We start from the raw sequence: 21,547 nt of genomic DNA on the forward strand, positions 1-21,547 counted from the left end.
TATTTAAAAACAAATGATAAATTACACTTTAACAACCTAAACTATACTCCTAATTACACTTTGCACCCCTAAAATTTGAATTCCATCCAAGTTAATAGTAAATTTAATATCAAAGTGCAAAGTGTAACAAGGATCATAATTTAAGGTGCAAAACATGCATTCGAAAAGCTCAAGGTGCAAAGTGTAGTATTGGGTATAGTTTAAAGTAGTAAAATGTAATTTTTCCAAAATTTTATAATTGATTTGTTGATATTCCGAAAGTATGTAAAAATACTAACATACTTTTTTTTTTAGAGGGAAATACTTTCAATTTTATTAATCAAGAATACAGAATATTAGACCTAGAAGATGGTAAAATATCTAGTGGAACACGCTCCATCTAGGCTAGTAAAGGAAAAGAAAGTCTTGCTCTCTAAGCTAAGGCATGAGCAACTTTATTACCTTGCCGTACACTATGAGAGAAAGAAAAACTCTGTAAAGAGTTTGCACAAGACCAAAAGTCTTTTATAAGATGTCCCCCTTGGGAATGTTCCATACCCCTGCTCTGTAAGGACTTTACAACCGACTCAAAATCTCCCTCGAAGATAGTAGATGTGAAACCTGTTCCATGGTGAAGCTCACTGCTCTCCTTGCTGCCAGCAACTCCAGGGCTTCCACTGAGGGTGGTTTCTTGATCTTTTCGGAGAGGGCTGCCATAATAGCACCTTTGGAATCTCAAATGAAAATACTAACATAATTAAATGAGGAGGTTTTAATTTTTTTTTTTAAATACAATAAGTTAAATATTTTTATTATTTAAAAAGTCAGCAATTCTTTTTATGTATGATTATTATTAAAAATTAAACATTACCACACATTTAGTGTAATAGACACTCCATAAGTACAAGCTTTTGTGGGAAGGGTTGAGGTTTAAATCTCAAGAAAATAATTTATATATATACACTTAGATTAGACTAAAGTAAAAAATTTATCTCTTCTTACAAGTGACTTTGATTTTTATTTTTATTTTTATTTTTTTTGCATGGGCTAAAATTGTGTTTTGAAGAGTGTGCCTTTTTTTTTAGGGGAAAGTACACAAAACCCCCGATGTAGATTTTTTTGATGGGTTGGGAAAGTACACAAAACCCCCAATGATTGTCACACACTAGTTATTGTACTTGTACACTCACTACACATAAGGTTGTAAATAAGTCAAGTTTTGTCGATGAGTGCATGTTCAAGTTAGGCTCATTGGGGAAAGTCAAAAGCTCATGACAAGTTTAAAAATAACGTTTGAGCTTGAGCTTGTGGAAAAGCCAAAAAGCTTGACCTAAGCTCAAGTTTAAGCTTGATATTAAGCTTGTGCTAATTCTACTTGTGACTAGCCATTATTCAAATTAAAATTTTACATAATTAAATTCATTCATATATCCTTCCTTGTCTACATTTTCAATAATTGTTCAAAATACAATTTTTACATTTACGTTAAATAGTGAAAAACTAGAAAAATACTTGTTTGTAACTATTATGAATGAGAAAATACTGACATGTGTCATAACTTTACATTAGATGATTGATGGAGAAGGATCATATGTAGCCCACTTAATTAATTAATTTATTTTTAAATGTAACTAAAGTGTGAAGTGGTTCTTGGTTAGTTTAGAGGGAAGGAAAAAAATTAAGGTAATAGGTAGTAGTCTCATGTTGGCCATGCTATGAGTATATCTAGCTAACACATATAAACTTATAAATGAGTCTATGCTTAAATTGTTTTATATTAAGCCTTATAGTTCACGAGCTTGTTTGTGAACAATTTTTTTGCTTGGGCTTGGCTTGTTTATTAAACGAGTCTAAAATTAAGGTTCAAGTTTGGGTTATTTATAAATAAACAAATATAAACAAGCTTTTTATCAAGCCAAACTCAAGTTATTCATGATCAATTTGGTTCATTTACAGACCTAAGTGTCTACAATGGAGCTGAAATTGTGTTTTACAGGGCGTACCGTGTATATGGCAGTGTGCAACTTGCGTGCAACAATATTTTCCCTGCAATTGAGATTCAAATCTACCAAGTCAAATTTGTCCCACACACACATTATTATTTAAAAAAAAAAGAAGAAGAGGATTCCTCTAGATTTATAATTTGTACCACGCCTGCTGATTCTCTACAATTCAATACCTTTCTAAACGTTGCGGGTCTTACAAGCTACAACCACAAATAAAAATATAAATAAATAAAAATAAATTGAATCTACAACCACATGTGTCAAACAAAACAAAAATCCACCCAGTTGCTAGCTTTTCTATTTTGACTTGAAAGACACCTTATATGCATTAGCCTCGGTACAATGCATAGCATTAAACATTGATATAAGAGGAATTAATATAAACTCACAATCAGGACACTAAAGAGGGATTCTGCAGAGATATACCTACTCAGGAATCGCACTTCACAATAAAGATTCTAAAACAAAGGAATATCGCCTTTTAACTGAAATATTCAGCCTTCCTAATAAGGTAGTGAAAACCCCCTACGTAGATTTTTTTTTTAATGGGTTGGGAGGGCATATGAGCTCATTCTTCTCATAGACAATGATTATCAAACGCTAGTTATTGTACACTCACTACACATAAGGTTGTAAATGAGCCAAATTTTGTCGAGTAGTGCATGTTCAAGTTTGGCTTATTGGGGAAAGTCGAAAGCTCAAGCTTGGCTTAAACTCGTAACAAGTCTAAAAATAATGTTTGAGCTTAAGTTTGTAGAAGAGGCAAAAAATTTGACTTAAGCTCGAGTTTGACTTGATATTAAGCTTGAGCTAATCCTACTTATGACTAGCCATTATTCAAATTAAAATTTTACATAATTAAATTCATTCATATATCCTTCCTTGTTTATAGTTTCAACAATTGTACAAAATACAATTTTTACATTCACGTTAGATAGTGAAGAGCTAGAAAAATGTTTGCTTATAACTATTATGAATGGAAAAATACTAACATGTGTCATAAATTTACATTAGATGATTGATGGAGAAGAATCATATCTTGCCCACTTAGTTTATTTATTTATTTTTAAATGTAATTAAAGTTTAAAGTGATTCTTGGTTAGTTTAGAGGGAAGGAAAAAATTAAGGTAATGGATAGTGGTCCCATGTTGGCCATGCTATTAGATATGTGTAATGAGTATGTCTAGCTAACACATAAAAACTTATAAATGAGTTTATGCTTGAATTGTTTTATATCAAGCCTTATAGTTCACGAGCTTGTTCGTGAACATTTTTTTTTCTTGAGCTCGGCTTGTTTATTAGATGAGCAAAAAATTAAGGCTCAAGTTTGGCTTATTTATAAACAAACAGACATGAACGAGTTTTTTATTGAGTCGAATTCGAGTCGTTCATGATCAGCTTAGTTCATTTATAGCTCTAACGGTCTACACACACTGTCACATGGGCTAAAATTGTGTTATTCAGGGTGTATACGGCAGTGTGTAACTTGTGTGCAATAATATTTTCCCTACAATTGAGATTCAAATCTACCAAGTCAAATTTGTCCCACACACACGTTATTATTTATAAAAAAGAAAAAAGAAAAAAAAAAGACGATTCCTCTAGATTTATAATTTGTACCACGCCCGCAGATTTTATACAATTCAATACCTTTCTAAACGTTGCGGGTCTTACAAGTTACAACCACAGATTAAAATATAAATAAATAAAAATAAATTGAAGCTACAACCACATTTGTCAAACAAAAATAAAAATCCATCCATTTGCTAGCTTTTCTATTTTGACTTGAAAGACACCTTATATGCATTATCTTTGGTACAATGCATAGCATTAAACATTGATATAAGAGGAATTAATATAAACTCACAACCATGACATTAAAGAGGGATTTTGCACAGTGATTAGTTTTTAGTTGAAAACGTTGAAGAACACTGTGGGAAACCCAAAAAAAAGAAAAAAAGAAGGGGATTCTGCAGAGGTATACCTACTCAGGAATTGCACTTCACAATAAAGATTGTAAAACAAAGGAATATCGCTACTATTCCTAATTACTATATGCAATATGCCTCTCTTTCTCCAAAAATAACTCAGTGTGTGGATAAGTTATGCTGTAATTTCCTTTGGGGTTTTACTGATAATAAGAAGAAACTTCACTTAGTGAATTGGAAGAAAATTACCAAACCCAAATAGTATGGAGGTCTTGAGCTGCAATCTGCCAAGGAAAAAAATATTGCCCTCCTAGCCAAGCTTAATAGGCGCTTTCACCAGGAGAAAGACAGCTTGTGGGCTCGTGTCCTCTCTCATAAATACAAACCTCAGCAAAAGGCAGCCCCTCTCAAGGCCTAGAACCTGTTCTACCATTTGGACAGCTCTAAAAAAAGGAGAAAAAGTGTTCAAAAGTGGCACAAAGTGGATTGTAGGGAATGACAGCAACTTGACCTTTTGGTTTGATAAGTGGATGAGGGAAGGACTGGTTAGAAGCCTCATTATGGGTCCTTTGAATAGGGGAGAGGATTCTTTACTGCTCAAAGACATTGTTCATAACAATAGATGGGATTGGGGGAGGTTATCTTTTGTTTTTCCAGTGGGCTTCTGTCAAAAAATTAACAACTCCGATTCCCATTGTTGCAGGTGGTGCAGACTGGTTATCTTGGTCATCTTCCCCCAGTGGTGATTTTGAATTAAAAGAAGCTTATAGACTAGCTTGCTTGACGGAGAAATCTAACCAATTAGATTCCTTTATGGGAAGTTGGGTTTGGGAAGTTCTTACGCTTCCAAAAATCAAATGTTTTCTTTGGCAATGTGCTCACCAAAGCATGCCAGTTAGAGCTATTCTTACTGAGCGAGGCTGCAACTTATCTTCATCGTGTCCCTTGTGCAATGAAGCCACTGAATCCATTATACATGTATTGAGAGATTGCCCTATAGCACGCCTACTTTGGAACTCCTTTCCACCTCCAATCCAATCTAATACCTTTTATGGTGTTTACTTGGGAGATTGGTTGTGCATTAACTGTAAGTCCCAACAGTCCTCCTTGTTGGGCATTCTGTGGAGTATTATGTTCTCCTTTGGAATTTGGAGTATTTGGCTGCACCAGAACAATGTGATTTTCAGAAATGACTCCCCTCATAAGCCATTGCTAGTTGGAACGTTAGCTAAAGCTACTGAATATGCTTTCCTCGGCTTCAATGGAAGACTGAGGCGTAGCTTCTCTAGCATTCAAGTCAAGTGGCTTCGCCCACCAGAAAATTGGTTCAAGCTTAATTCCGATGGTTCTTCCTTTAAAAATCCAGGGCATGCTGGTGGAGGAGGAATAATTAGAAACTCCAATGGTGAGTGGGTTAGCAAGTATGCTACAGCTATCGGTACCACCACTACTGTTGCAGCAGAACTTTGAGCATTGAGAGATGGTCTTAACCTTTGCATTTCGCTAAACCTTCAAGCGGTGGAAATTGAACTTGATGCCAAGCTTGTTTTTGATCTTATTAGCAAAGAGGGAAGCCAGCCTAACAGCAATGATGTATTAGTTGCGGACTGTAGTGAGGGACTCAAGAAAATACCCAGAGTGAGAGTTCTTCATTGTTATAGAGAAGCCAACAAATGTGCGGATGCCCTCGCTCGAAGAGGGGCCCTCCTTTCCCAAGACTTTGTTATTTTTTCTTTTCCCCCTTCTGATGTACCACTACTGGTCAGTCTTGATGTATTAGGGGCAATGTATGAGTGAGTTCGCTCCAATTGTATTGCTGCTTAGTTAATGATATTTCCTTTTTCTACCCAAAAAAAAAAAATCACCTTTTAACTGAGATATTCAGCCTTCCTAATAACGTAGTGAAAACATACGAGGGGCTTTTGATGAATAGTGGATTTAGATTTTACCACTTATCAAGAATACTACATGGTTCACAAGGCAATTTTCTTAATTCTGCGCTCTTGGTGTTCTGTTGCTTATTTGTACTAGATTTGTTGAGGTACAAGCGTACGAAATGTTGCTGTAATTTGCCAAAATCAATTTTTAAGTTACAAGTGTTCAAGCAATGCAATAACAAGAATAAAAATATAATAAGCCCTGTGAAGCTTCAGTTGCACATGACAAATTCTGGGCTAGGAATGAGGTTTTTGGACCAAGAAAAAGTACATTGGTGAGAAGATCCCTTTCCTAACAATAAACAAATAAACATAGATTATCAATACCTTACACTGAGATGGGATATGAATGTGATCATAAAGGTGATGGAATGTAAACACACACACACACACACACACATATATATATGTATATATATTCATGCACCTCTATGCTTTTAAGGTTCATATTATTATATGGTGTGCGAATAACGGGCCTGAAGAAAACATGGGACATGAGTGCAAAGAAACTCACCATCCACCTTCAACAAGAGCGTCTGCTGCTTGCTCCAAGAAGGACTGAACTCTTTGACTGCCCTCAGGAGCAAGGCCCAAGAACTCTAAGGTTTTGACCTACAGGTTTAAAAGAAAAAGTCTGTTGTAGATTATTCCAAAATTTTGCAGATAAGAAAAAAAAATTGGCAGCAGCTTGGGGTGGAGGAGGGAGGTTGCTCAAATTATGTCTTCTGATCCTCACTTCTTCAATGTCACCAGTACCTTCACTAACACATTGACAGGTTCTTCCTTTTGTTCTCCTTCTTATGCTTTCTCCACCATTAACACAACAATGCTACAGTCATTCCAACCACCAAAAAAAAAAAAAAAACAAAGAAGACAGTATGGAAAGAGAAAATCGATTTCCTTGTTCCACTTTTTTTGTTGCAACTCTTGAAAAAAAACAAACATTGTAGTGTTGTACTGCCTTTAAAGCCTTTGCTGATGCAGCAAATAGATCGTATGAGGTAATTACTAGCAAATAGGACAGGTTTTAGCATTCTTACCATGTTTCGAGTGATAAAACGTCCAAAAGCTGTTACTCGGAAGCTAGCTAGTGAGAACTGATTTTTGTCCAGAGGCAAATACCAAGGGAGAGGCGAGTTGACAGCAACATCCTCCTCCCATATGATCTTTACACAAATTAACAAAACATTAAATGAATGCTTCTCTCATAATTACACTAAAAAATTTGTATTTCAAAGTTCAAACAAGGAGATAAGTGAAAAAGTGAAACTACCACAACCATGCTACTCACCTCAAAGCCTGCAACTTTCAAGGCTTCAAGACATTGTCCCATTGAATTGATGCCAGGAAGTCCATTGCCAAGCTCAACTTCACCCTGTTTCCATGAATATAAGCTTGTTCTCATAAGTGCATTATTACATATTACAACAAAATGGAAGAACATTATTGTCCCTATATGACCTTAATCCTTTGGTGTTCTTGATTCAAGGGATCAAAAGAATCAGTTATGCACCACTCATAAGCAGCAAAACATTGGCCAGGCTTTAACACTCTGTATATCTCTTTGTAACAATCAACCTACTCCATTCACAAACAAAGAACAAAGAAAGTTAAATGTCAAAAAAAAAAATGATGAACAACTAGATGGACAAGACCAGAAAAGGCTAATACTAAACATCAGTAGCCTTTTTAGACTCCTTTTATGACATACCGCATCTGGTGCATGGCATGTGGATTCTATTGCAAATATTGCATCAAAAGTATTGTCAGAAAATGGCATTTTCATGAAGTCTGCCTGAATCAACAAAAAGTATAACCCGCAAAGTCCAACTTCAGTCAGTAGCTATTATTAGTGTCATATTAGAAGTAGCAGTAATTTTATGAGCGAACAAAAGCATAGGCAAAAACACTTTAAAGAAGTAATTCTCTCTTGTGAAAAGTAAAAAGTTCACCCAGCCCAGCACAAAAAGGAAGGACGAAATAAAAATTCATCTTCGTTAGATTAGACATCTCCAACCTTAACATAGTTGCAGGCCTCATCCACCTCTGCAATGCGATTTAGTTCCTGTGAAGTAACCAATCTTCCAAGCATTACTAACATATGACAAACATGACTCAAACCATTTGCATGAATGGAAAAAATTAGTAAAATAGAAATAGACAAGGAGGAGAAGGGTAAGGGGAGAGGAAGAAAATAAACTCATATATTCTATCCCAATATGAAGTTTCATGTACCTTTCCTCTAGTTATTTGATATTCGTTGTTGTTTATCCCGGTAATTGATGCACCACTACACAAAGTTTAGCAAGAAAAAGAAAATAACCAGTATTTTCAAACAGATTCAGTTGATAAATATAGAAAACAATCAAAAGAAATTCTGTGATTTCAGAAACGTTGGTGAAAACCTCTACAGCAGAGTTGAAAGCACTAGCAACCATCGGTTATCCTTCATCACACAAACAATCATTTAAACAGTGAAAATGAGGATGTACATTATGGTCTTCAGTTTTATGTAGACATAATTTCCCTTTCTCGATAGGCTAAAATACAGAAAATGAAAGCATTTGGTAAATTACAACCAAATTTAAATAATTTACCAGGAGCATACTTACTATAACTCAGAGTAACTAAAAGAGAAAGCTGCATGCCACTTGAGAAAATCCTAATGGATATTTGATGATAACATACCAAACAAGTATATGACATTCTTCCTTCCAAATGCAGGCATTGGTCCTTGGAGATACTATTATGATCCTAATATCCCACATGGATTAAGTGTAAGCTTAACCGTGTATTTATAAGCTCTTGGGCATCCTCTCCTTGCTAGCTAGTTTTCAAGGGTGAGTTCTACCAATGGATTTGTATTATTTGGTATCAGAGCCAACCACCATGTCGAGTAATCAGACGTAGCTCATTGAGTATGGGATCAAATGAGTTGCGGCTCTGTGGTCGGATCTCGGAGGGGGCAATCTAGAGGCTAGATTAAAATTACTGATAGGTGAGTAGAGCCACCAAAAAGAGGGCTACCATCGGGTCAATGTCATTAGAGTGACACTTGTAATTATAAGCTCTTGGACACTCTCCCCTTGCAAGCCGGTTTTTAGGGGTAAGTTCTACCCATGGGTTTGTAACAGATACATTAGATTTAGAAGTTAGGTCGGTAGAAAACAGGGGGCTTAGGAATGAATGTTGTTTACACAAGCTCTGTATCTTTTTCCGCTTTCTATTTGACAAGCTAAAACAGTTTTGATACCATGTTAGGAAAGGCAAGACATAGCTCTAGTACCATGATAAAGTATATGAGAAAATATAAAGAAGATAACACGATTCAATCCTAGAGCTTACATCCATAGCGGAAAGCCCTTGATGGTTACATTTTTACTATTAAGCTCTATGTTTTACAATGACCTAATTTGATCGTATTTATAGTAAGCTAAATCCTAGACTTCTAAATACAAACCCAAGGTTACAATACTTGCACTACAAGTAGGATTATGATAAATTTGTTTGTACTCCAAGTAATATTAAGATCAATTTACTTGCACTACAGGTAGGATTAGATATAATGAACCTAGACTAGAATTATATACCAAACTTGGGCCTTCATAGCTCTAATATTCCCTCCCCCCCCCCCCCCCCCCCCATACTCAAATTCAAGGTGGAAGCTTGAAGACAACCTGAGTTTGAAAAAAAAAAAGAGGTGAAACCTTGAAGGAAATTGTGACTGAATTGGGTATGGAATGGACCAAGCATGACCAAATTATATGAAGCATAGATGACAAGCTGGAACAAAGGCTGGACACAAGTGATGTTGGAGGATTAAATTCTGAGAACAGTTCATTCATACCTCTGGAGGTTATTAATCAAATGCATGGACTAAAAGACTTTGCTTGAAAATGATGGAGAGTTTTGAAATTTTTGTCTCTAAGACTCTAACAGAACAGTTGTAACCTCTTCAAACTTGCGTGTCTCCTTACCGACTAACAAGGTAGTCAGCACAGTATCATATGAAGGTAAAAGCAAGGTTGAAGGCAATAAGGCTTAATGGCTTAATCCTCCTCCCCAATCTTGGCTTCCACACTAGACAACTGAGCAGTCAATTTGTTAAAAGCATGTAGAAGATATGCATTGTGCTTTGTCATGAGAAGTCCAATCTCCTGACAAAAGCAATAGTTTAGACTTTAAATGTTATTAGATCATGCCTCTGATTAGTAACCTGCACAAGATCAATGTTTATAACCAAATACATCTTGTAAAAGCCGGAAACACAAAGATAGACAGGACGAGAAATGTATTGGACATGCTATTACCACAAAAAATAAAATAAATAAAAAAAACTACTCTTTTTTCTTCTTGGTATAAAATATGAATTTCTAACTATATCTTTAAAATGAAGAGTTTCCAATCCAGTACCATGTATAATTAAATGCAAGAGCCATCATCATCATCAACAACAAAAAAGTCTTAGTCCCAAAGCTTTGGGGTAGATTATGGATCGTCAACAGAACAATCAAAGTTGGTCATATGTATTTTTTTTCACCATGCTATCCTATCCAAAATCATACTCTCTATTACCTCCTTACTTGACAAGAAAGTTACCTAAATCTAGCAATTTCTCTCAGGGGCCCACCAATTCCACATCCTACATCCAGCACCTGATAATGACAAGAAATTTACTCAATGAACAAACTTGCATTGGATGGGAAAGAATTGTGTTATCTTAGATAATATTATTTTTTAAATTGTAGTAATAGGATAGTGAAAGAAACCTTCTGTCCTGGCTTCAAACCCAGTTGCAGAGCAACAAAGTGCTCATGTCGCTTGATACTCTCTCTTAATGATTCTCCCTTCCATCTGCCAAAATAAGATTCTCACTATTTATTTTTAACAATCTTCACTATGTAGTTATATGCAATTGCATGTATGCATAGAGATAGGAAAGACAAAGGCAACTTACGCCAATAATTCATCCTTACCTAGCTGCAAAATGGAAAGATTCACCCCAGCCATATTCATAAAAGCTTGTCACAAGATCATAGTATTTGTTAACCTAGAATTGAAAGGGCATTACAATTGATCAAATGACTTATCTTTACCAGATCAGAAATGCAGACGCATCATTAATGACGATATGTGCATCATAGTTTCAAATTTGACAAGAGTCAATGACATCCACCCAATATTGTCCAACTGACAAAAAATGACCTACTATAAATTCAGAAACTTAGAAATATAGTATTCAACCATAGACGGTTATCTGAAAAGTTTAAAATTCTGAACCATTTTAAGAATTGTTTATAAATACACATCAGCAGTGATGTATTACATAATGAGGATTAAAAGGAGATCCTGGTAGTCTCCTTCTCTTTATGCATTTTATGTAGAAGAAACAAAAACTGAAGCCTAAATCCAGTGCATGGATGCATAAATGGATGATAAAGAGCATATACAGGCATTATCAAAGAACTTATCAAGTTCACATTCAAATGATCAAACAAACCTTAAACCTATGAGGCCACTTTTTATTTCCCCAAGGAGAAAAATGGAAAGAGAAAACAGAATTTAACAGTATACATATCATTTTCATCAACAGTACTATTTTCTTGCAGTTTGCAAACAGCTACATAAGGGATAATGAAGCATATGGCTTGTCTTTCAAAGTACATCTCCATTGGATAGGTTCATGATAGGCACTTACCACTAATGATAATACCAGATGTTTGAGACAAAAAGTTGGGATGGAAATGAAGGAATGAAATTTTAAATATATAATCATTTAACAAGTATCCACAATCATTTGATTGTAAATAGCCAACCACAACATCACAATATATACTGGAATAATCTTTACTTGTTTCATGTCAATCATCAATATATGCACTAGAATATATTAAAAGATAAATCTCTGAGATGGTTAGTCTAATTAATATTAAATAAATAAATAAAAAAGAAGCTCAACCAGCATCAAATGAAGAAAGTTTTCTTACCATGTCCGTGTAGTTAGCTTTTCTCTCTTCCTCATCCCCTCCATGATGTGCGTGATACTTCTCATATCTGAATTCCACACCAAATTTTTTTTTTTTTTATCACAAAACAATTATACCAGCAAAATGGAAGCAGATTGTGTGCATTGTGCTCAGACCGCCAAATTCTAAAACATGGGCGTGGCTCAAAAGTATCATTTTTTAGCAATCCCTGAAGAATTAGTCAATATGTTCCATCTGACATAACACAAATTGGTAAGATTATTTTGTTTCAACGCCACTTCTTTTACTCTTTTTTGATAAATAAACCCCACCACCTTTGCTCTTACAAAAAGAAACAAGAAATTAAAAAGAAAAGTACATTGTGCGCTGTGAAAGATTTATATAATCTCACTTATTATTTTACTCATACAAAAAGGATTGGTACATTATGCACTGTACTTTTTTGAAGACAGACCCAGATGAAGTAATCATTGTCTGAGAGTTGAATGAATTCAAAACCAACAGGAGGCTAAACTATTATAGGTGCTTCAAAATACAGTAATATTTGGAGATACTTACATTCACCACTGCTTTTGAGAACGCTACCAAAGCAAATTTGACATTCCAAAAAGCAAGAAAAGTACTCTCACTCTCAGTATAAAAACCAAAAACATAGCACAAGGAAAGGTACCTTTGAACAGTTGAAAGCACTTGCTCCTTCTGAAGCTTCCCGCCAACCCCAGAAGCAAGATCCAGTGCTCCAGATTTTGACATCTGGAAACAACAACACACCGATGATCTATTCTACCATATTCATATTCATATTCATTTATCAACAAACAAACAAAAAGACTGAGTGAATACTATAGAGCGTGACATGACATTAGTAGACAGCATTTTAGTTACATCTTATTAGTCTTACATTGGATTTGAGTTTTGAGATAGACACTGCTTTCCTCTTCAATTGCGAGTCAAACGCATCAAATTCAACTACCTGCCGTTTTCCTCTTCCGTCCCATCGTTGGTTTATGCTCCTGGACCTCACCAAATTGGACCCAGACCCGGTAACCGGCTTGAATCCAAACAAAAATCAAAGATTTTTTATATCCCGAGTAAAAACGTGTTAACCCGAGACCGAACTCGTTTTTCTTAAGATCAAGTCAATCCATCCGACCCTTTTTTAACATTGTTTTTATTTTTTATTAGAATTATACTAGCAAATCACTCCAAGTATGAACTCAACTATTTCAAGGTAATAATTACTTTGAATCAAATAGCACCTGATGAAACACGAGTTCGTCAGTTGTAGTGAGGTCGTCCAGACGGGACCAGACTGATGAATCATGAGTTCGTCAGTCATAGTGAGGTCGTCCAGACGGGACTAGAGGTCTGCTTGTGTCGCGACGGAAGAAGAAATTCTCCAGAATGGTCACCGGTGTGGTGCCTGCCACAACGTCTCCGATGCCAAAGTTAGTACAAGGGAGTTTATAATAATAGACTATAAAAATGATTAGGGATATCTTGTCACTATGTTCATACCTTCTGTTGGCAATGCGTGGGCTTTATATATGTTGTTCCAGATTCTAGCCGTTGTGGCAGTTATTGTGGCTTTAATGCCTCTTTCAGTAACGCTTCTTGCTGAGTAATGAGGTTTTAATATTCCTTCAACGGTTCGTCATTTGGTTACTATGTCGTCCAGGGGTATTATTGGTGGCATTGAATGATCCTGATATCCTCGTCAGTGACGTGTATACTTGTTTAGGCTCGTCTCAGAGAGTGGTCTCGTCAGTCCCATCAGATGTCTTAGTCTCGTCTGTAGTTGATCTCGTCAGTCCCATCAGATGCCTTAGTCTCGTCTGTAGTTGATCTCGTCAGTTCCATCAGATGCCTTAGTCTCCTCAGTAGTTGATTTCGTCAGTCCCATCAGCACCCATCACAAAGTTTTCTTTCTAATATGACTGAGGTAAGAAAAATAGAAAATTCAAATAAATTGAACTTACAATATAAATTTTGAGCGTATCAACTATCAAGTAGCTTAGATTTTTTTCATAAAAAAAAAAAAGTAGCTTTTTTTTTTTTTTTTGCTGAATATCAAGTAGCTTATATTGAAACAATATTTCTACATTCTTTGGTATGATAAAAATCATAAAATACTTAGACATGTCCATTTGGATCAATTCTGTGTTTTTACCTTTTTTTTCTTTTTTTACCAGCGCCTCTTATATTGTTCATGAGACATGAACATTACATTAAGACAAAGTTATAGTGTTTTCAGCAGTGAATAGTAACCTTGAAATTATTTTTTATTGTTTTCAACAAAATAAGCGATGTCCAAACACATCCTAAAACTCATAAGATCCTTATCATTTGTCAGTCTTATATACTGCAAATAAACCAACATCTCTTTCGATATCTCAAAGCATAACAAAGTCTGTATATAAGATGACAAGAATTGAAGGAATACGTCGCAATTGCCCAAAAGAATACCACCAGAGTTATGAGCCTTTATTGTTCATTCTTTTTTAAATCTTTTTTTTTTTGTAATGTAAGAAATTTTTAAAACACCAAAACAACATTGTTTTGGCATACTTAACGGCAAATCACCTAACTTTCGTAAAGATGATATCATTAGTTAACTTTCAACTGTGTCAACTTAAGAGTGTATGCACTATTTAACTTTAATTTTGAGTATTTTGTTATTTTTTGACATTCAGTATTTTTTTTTTGTTCATTTATTATTATTTTGCATGTTAAAAAATATAAATCAACTTGTAACCTGGCCTGAATATGGGTTAATTGAGTTTAGATTAACCCGCTTTCGACCCAAACTCTATTAATCCAACCCGATTCAATTGCTAGGTCTATTTGCTCCCAATTGTCTTTAGCCTTAAACTTAAGCCCATGTCCTTTTTTATTTTTAGTTTTCACCTGAAACTGTAACAATTTTTTTTTTTTTAAATTGATAATTGGGGTGGGGAAGACTGGAAAGGGATGTGAAGATGTTTTGACTAAAACACTAGGAGATGTTAATTAGGAGATGTTAATTGGCTATTGTCAAATAGTAATAGAGTTAACTTGTTCATGATTGTCCACGCAATGAAAAACTGTCTTTGATTCTTTCCCCAAATTCAAATTACAGCTTTAACCCAAAAAATCATTTCAATTCCCTTTTTTTAACTTTATTTATTTATTTATTTTTAAGTTTACTATATATCTCTATGAATTAAAGGCTACGTTTGTTTCATATGAAAACCAGTTTCAAAAAGTATTTTACACCATTGTGTGTGTTTGACACTAACTAAAAATATGGTCAAATTGAAAATGTTTTACACTTTGACCGTAAAATACCCCTTCTCACTCGTAAAACCATTTCAATAGTTGTTTTACCTTCAAACCACATTTTGCAGACTGAAAAAGTGGAGAGAGAGAGAGAGAGAGAGAGATTAGAGTCACCATCATAGTCGCCACCGGAAGCTCATCGACTCTGCCATCTAGATCGTCACCACCCAAGACCGATCTCGTTCTCGAGCCACCCAAGACTGAGCTCGTTCTCAACATCGTTCTCAACACACCGATCTCGCTCTCCCTCTTGCTCAATGTCCCCGATCTAGCCGCCGCCGTCCTCCATCCACTTTGATCTCTCTCTTTCCCTCAATCTGTCACTCTTTCTCCCTCGATCTCACTTTCTTCCTCTTACTTAATGTTTTTATTTTGATTTTTGGTTGTGTTAAAGTGTATATTTTGAAATTTTTTGTAATAAAATTTGTTTGGAAGCTAAAAAAATGGCTGAGAAAATGTGAAAAATTTGTAAGAAAATAACATTTTTAGAATGTTACCAAACACGGGAAAGAGTTTTCCGAACTATTTTCCATTGTAAAACCAAATACCTGGATTTCATTTTTCTTACGAGAATTCATTTTACACTCGGAATTCGATTTACAAAAAGCCAAAAGCAGCCAAAGTCTCAACATTAGTACCATTGTATTTTGCCTAATTCTAGTACCACACTCTTTTCAAATTTTCCTTTGTTTACTTAATTCAGTTAATTGTCAGAGTGCCTCCAGTACCAAGACTAGTTGGTCTTTGTTTAGCAAAAAAAAGTCTAGTTGGTCTATAGCCTAGGTCGTTTCCTTTTTACAGGTCCTCAGCCGATGAATCCCAGGTCGTCCAACCTCCTTGCTCTTTTGGAATTATTGTTGTGCTTCTTATTCTCAATATCCACCCACCTCTACATGTGTTACTGAGTTTCTACTGATATTCTCATTCCATGTCGATTCATATGGGGCTTTTTTTTCTTTCTTTTTTTCATGCCAATATTACATAACATTGTTGATCTATGTAGTTTCAAACGCACCAAAATTCAAATTTTACTGCAAATGTCATTCATATGCAATGTCGTACTGCGCAATTGGGGATACATTTCATAAAGTGCATCTTTTGACTGACCAGACAAAGAGGAGAAGGGAAGATGGATATGAAGAATACTACATCACAACGCACTAAACTATAGTATCTTTTTTTATGAAAATAAAGAAAAGCTTTAGAACCCTGAGCATAGTATTGTAACCTGTCGGTCAGATTTTAAGAGAAGCTCAAACCAAACTATGAAGATAAATAAAAACTATATATGAGCTCAGATGACCTTTCTAGACATTAAGAAAGGTGAAACATTTTGCGGTTACAATTAAATTTATTCCAAATTCCCCTGTATTGGTGATAAACAATTACCAGACTAGCAGCTAATAGACAGGAAATACCCTAATATTATCCAAGATAGGGCCACACATTTGACCATAGTCATGAAGCCTTGTGTGATAGTAGGCACTGAAAAATGTTATCCTTGTCCTGGCGGAAATTGCTTGGAACTTGAAACTTGCAGTTTTAAACCCACCCTTTGCTTGTGATTCATATGGAACTTTAAGAGTTTCCTTAGCAGCAAAGGCTTCTACCATCATAGAGCCATGGCAGGCATTCTTTGCATCTCCAATGGTGAATGTGAGGTTGTAGAACTTGTTGGGAACTGTTCTAATGATTTGGGCAATGGCACTTTCTCTCCCTGCAACCAATTCAATTGCAGCGAGTCCTGAGGGTACGAAGAAGTGCTTCTTGTCAACGTACTTCACTGGTTTGAGGGACTCAATGATCCACCCGGGAAGTGGTGATATTAGGTCTAGTTTCTTGGGAGGGAGGAGGATTCCAGTTGAGAAGTTCTTGAACACATGGGGGCCAACTTCAAAGTCACTATTTTTTACTAGGTTACCTGCATGGAGGACACAAATTATCCAAGTTAAAATTAAAAACTTTGATCACGTCTCATAAAGTGGAGTCTACGTTTAGCACTAAATTTCTTTTTCTTTTTTTTGAAAACAGCACTAAATTTCATTTTGTTTTAGGTGGCATACTTATTTGGAAACTACCCTAATTTTTTATTAGAAAAGGGGGACAACCTGTTAACCTTCATCTAATGGATAAAAGAAAAGGCATGATGATTCATGAATTGTTTTGGGCCTAAAATGTGTCCACATTATAAAACATATGCTGAGCAGATCAAAAGTTCAAAGGTAAAGAAATTTAAGCCCACCAAAAAGTAAAAGCATGAATCATAATGTCAAAGCAATCAGACCAACCCAAACCAAAGATGAAGGAATTAGGAAACGTGCCTTTAGAATACTTGAGAGGCAACAGCTCCTTGATTGCAATAGCATCCAAGAGGGGTCCACAAGTGGGGTCCTCCTGAACCCCGGGGTTGTGAAATGTGACCTTAACAACCTTAGAGGTAGCCATGAAAGCCCAAGCATAAGTGTCACCCCCATCGCTACTATAAAGGGTCTGAATAGAAAGGTCTGCTGAGTAACCAGGGACCGAGATCCTTAGAACCTCGTCTTGAGCACAGGTCCTTGTAGCCCCAAATGTGAGAGAGTAGATTGAGCCTGGATTGACGGTCACATTCTGTGAGATGGAGGCCTCATTGCCCAGTCTCACCGCGTGGACCCCACGAGGAATGGCAAAGAAGAAACCACCTGGCTGGGGGCCACCTGACACGTACTCCACCAAGCCGTTGATTTCCCATTTTGGGAGAGAGTATTTCCCTATTATCACTGTCTTCTTCAGGTTTGATTTTGCTGGTGATTCTTCGAAGTCCCCATTTGGGAGGAGGTCTAAACAGCAACACACACAAATATGAGAACGAAGGAAACAACTAATAATGCAGAAAATACTATTACATATTCATTATGGCAGACAGCACACTATGTCTATGTATAAACTCCCTTTTGAGAGTGTCGTTTTTATCATTAAAAGTTATGCTATATCCTTGATTTGTTTCCCTTTGAGGGGGCAAAAATTTCTGCTTACATAAATGACGTACAAGTACAATATGAACAAGTGAAAAAGAGTTAGCGCTGATTACCATCAAGATGTAGAGGTATAGCTGCAGAAGCAGAACCGTTGCACAGAGAGAAGAAAAACACAAAACAAAAAGACAGAAACAAAGCCATATTGTTTTGCGGTGGAAGAAGCAGCTAGCTAGAAAGTTTTTTAAATAGACCAAGAAAAAGAAGGCTTTAAGTAAGTAAGTGGGAGATTTTTTTAAAATAAAAGGCATAGGGTGGGACAATATTTATATGCTAAAGTTTGAAAGAAAGGTGGAGGCAAATAAGAAGATAAGAAGCCCCATGTTATATGGCCACCAAATTAGGCGGGAAATGTGTCGGTCTGTCTCTGTTTTTTTTCCAAAATTCTGACTCGCTTTTCCAACTAGCTAGTTCTTAATACGTATGTTACACACCGACACCACATGAGTCATGAGTCATGACCCTCCATTGGTTTCCGTGATTTGCTGCTATGATATTCTCTATTTCAAGTTCAACTAATTCAAATTCCAATCACGTGCCATGACGCTTGTCTCTTGATTATAGGGTAATTATAGTTTAGATCGATTATCACACAGATTATAGATGTACGAGTTTCGTACAAAGTTTGACGAACTAAAAAAGAGGCATGTGCAAAGCTTTGGTTTCAGCAGTGATGTAAAACGGATTCGGACAAATTAATAGATTTGTTTAGCCGAGTTTGTTGGAAGTTTGGAACTCATTTTGATTTTTACAAACTTACATGCCATGTGATTGTGATTGTGATTTTGATTTCTTTATTCAAGTCAATCTACCTTAGATAGATTGCTTTAGCCCATTGGGCTCTTTTGTTTAAGAAGGTGAGGAACTATCCCAGCCCCTTTCTGGTTTAGAGGTCCAGTGGGCTGATGGGCAGCTCCTCTTGTTTTCTGCATTCTGTTGTTCTTCAATAAAACTTCTTATTATTAACCAAAAAGGAAAATCAACCTTGATTGATCCGGTTCCGCTGTTACGAGCCTTAATTTATTGTCTATGCGGAACATCATGATCACTTTTAGTTTTTGATAATCAAAGTAGTATTATGCATAGAAGCTAATTTGCCTTCCTGATATACAGTCGGGAATGAGACCTGACAATCCTTGAGGGAATCATACATGTGCATTAGATGATGAAACAAAGATGTAAAGTGATTAACAAAGCAGTAATAGTAGACAAATGGAAAAACTACTAAGTGTTGAGACTTGTTGATGTAGTCAACCACTGCACTATTTGATTTCAGCTTCTGCAGCCGCTTCGCTTATTGATCAGATCGATCAGCTTGATCCTAAAGCTTCTAAGTTATTGTTTCAGAGTAGTCTTTTGTACTTCCTCAAAGCTCTCTTTCTAGCTTAAAATCTATTACATAATAATTGAAAAGCTGGAAAATCCTTGATGATGCCAGGCTTTAGCTACCCGCAAATTCACAATTCTATCAACGAGAATAGGACTATGATCCGTGTTGAGTAGACACCCCATTTGTATCAATCAATGAATTAGGTACCTGGCTTTTTTCAAATTTCCAGTTTATCTTTATCTTTATCTTTATCATGCCATTCAAAATAGAGTTTTTTAATGGTAGGATTGGCATTTCTCCATATTTTAACGTGCATATAAGTTTGTGGAAGTAATGCCACAACTGATTCCAGTAGCAGATGATGTATACCAGAATAATATTGTAAAATAATACCACTTCATCAAGGAAAATAAATAAATAAACAACTTATTCTGATATTTGGGTTATTAATTAAGCCCAATACTTCCAAGAATTTTTTGGGTTTGGCCTACGGTATTGGACCCCATACACAATGGGCTGGCTTTCGGGCACTGACAATCTCGATTAGTCTACTAAAACAGCAGTTCGAAATTGTTTTTTTTACGGTAGTATGGTACACATCAGCCATGTCCAAATTCATTTGCAAAATTGTATCCAAGAAAAAAAATCATTATCAAGAGAACATCAAGAAGGGTCTGAAAGCACAATGAAAGTTTCTCTCTTTTTTCGAATTACTCAACTTTTATTAGAAGAAAATAAAAACACCCACCCGAGAATGAAACCCCATCTCCCTCACACCCCAAAAGAGCTACAGGTGGCCCAATTGGCCAAATTATGGCCCAAACAGTTGCATCCTGACACTACATGATTACAAGTCCAAAACCTAACAGAAATAAGAGCTGATGTCTCAATACATTATTATTATTATTGTTATTATTATTATTATTATTTTTGTTGGGTAGAAGAAAATGCGTAGGGGGGGAAGAGTAGCAACCCTTATGCGCCCAGGACAACATGGAGAGAGATTGGCAGTGCCACTAGTGAGAATTAGAGAACTCAAACCAAAGACGTAAGTTTTGTTGTCCCAAGACTTAGCCACTGGAGCACCTGTTACATTGGTAAAAATAATGCATTTGCTTTAATAAAGGAATTTGTTATTACGTAGTTACGTTTACAATCGTCCAATCCATCACTCTTTTTTATCTTTTTGCAAATAAGTTTGAGTGAATTTTAGGCCCTGTTTGGGGAATTATTTTGTCTGGAATATGAGTTCTAACTTGTAGACTTAACCCATCCACCATACAGAACATATAAAGGTGCAAAATTGCGGTCATGTATCATGTATGGGGGCCACTGAAAACTGGGCATTATATAAAATTCGGAGTTTCTTGAAGTGACACTTACAAATTTGTATTAGCCAATAGGTAAGCTGATGTCTGCTGGTCATATAAATTTTAATCCAATCAAATGCTAATGGTGAATTAAGATAAGAAATTGGTTTCAAGGTAACTTCAAAATCCAGAAAATACTTAAAATGGTATTTTCTACTCTCGTATTTATTATAAACCTTACCATGAATTTAATGCAGAGATCTCATTATAAATGTGAGAAGAGCGAACACTATCTACCATGCTCTGAAAGTACCTAAAAATTACTCTCAAAATACACCCTAAGAATTTAAATCCCACAGAGGAGGCTGAGGCTCCCATGACCCTGAGTTGAAACTGGAGAGAGAGGACCCCTGATGCCCCCAAAGGGGTGAGACAATCCATGATACAAGGCTCATGATGCATGTCTAGTAAAGGGATGGCCCAATCTCAATCAATAGAGATTCTACAGGGAAATCGCATTTGCTTTTTCAGTCCCTTTATTTATTTATTTTTTTGTGGTCATATGGATGACAATCTCCTAAAGTGGCTTCCCCACACCCATCACCCATGCACATGCCATTGGTATGAGGTGGTGGGGAAAGGGGAGTGGAGTCATGTCCTTTGAAAGTGGAAAGGTGCCAAAGAGAAAAGCTGGGATATCTATGCCTATAGGATCTATTTTACTTGTTCCTTTGTGTT

At 35.9% G+C, this 21,547-nt stretch overlaps 2 protein-coding genes across 3 annotated transcripts; both read right to left on the reverse strand.

Annotated features, from left to right (window-relative positions):
- Positions 1 to 5,833: 5,833 nt before the first annotated feature.
- LOC142610913 (cycloartenol-C-24-methyltransferase-like) lies at positions 5,834 to 12,829 on the reverse strand. 2 transcript variants are annotated; one of them, XM_075782900.1, is made up of 14 exons: positions 12,739 to 12,829; positions 12,508 to 12,590; positions 11,838 to 11,904; positions 10,827 to 10,900; positions 10,620 to 10,704; positions 10,450 to 10,505; positions 8,086 to 8,140; positions 7,868 to 7,915; positions 7,562 to 7,645; positions 7,312 to 7,428; positions 7,142 to 7,225; positions 6,891 to 7,016; positions 6,365 to 6,462; positions 5,834 to 6,142 (listed from the first exon to the last, which is right to left on the reverse strand). In XM_075782900.1, the coding sequence occupies exons 2-14, from the start codon at positions 12,588 to 12,590 to the stop codon at positions 6,088 to 6,090; spliced, it is 1,032 nt and encodes a 343-aa protein (XP_075639015.1). In that variant the 5' UTR covers positions 12,739 to 12,829; the 3' UTR covers positions 5,834 to 6,087. The 2 variants fall into 2 exon arrangements, with proteins under 2 accessions (XP_075639015.1, XP_075639014.1); XM_075782899.1 differs by lacking the exons at positions 5,834 to 6,142; positions 6,365 to 6,462 and having other exon boundaries at positions 6,536 to 7,016.
- Positions 12,830 to 16,355: 3,526 nt separating this feature from the next.
- On the reverse strand, positions 16,356 to 18,468 carry LOC142609622 (protein TEEBE). Its single transcript, XM_075781252.1, has 3 exons — positions 18,226 to 18,468; positions 17,477 to 17,974; positions 16,356 to 17,076 (listed from the first exon to the last, which is right to left on the reverse strand). Exons 1-3 carry the CDS (start codon positions 18,311 to 18,313, stop codon positions 16,556 to 16,558), a joined length of 1,107 nt encoding a protein of 368 aa, XP_075637367.1. The 5' UTR covers positions 18,314 to 18,468; the 3' UTR covers positions 16,356 to 16,555.
- Between the last annotated feature and the right edge of the window lie 3,079 nt (positions 18,469 to 21,547).

This window comes from Castanea sativa, chromosome 9, assembly GCF_040712315.1.
Source record: "Castanea sativa cultivar Marrone di Chiusa Pesio chromosome 9, ASM4071231v1".
Taxonomy (NCBI): domain Eukaryota; kingdom Viridiplantae; phylum Streptophyta; class Magnoliopsida; order Fagales; family Fagaceae; genus Castanea; species Castanea sativa.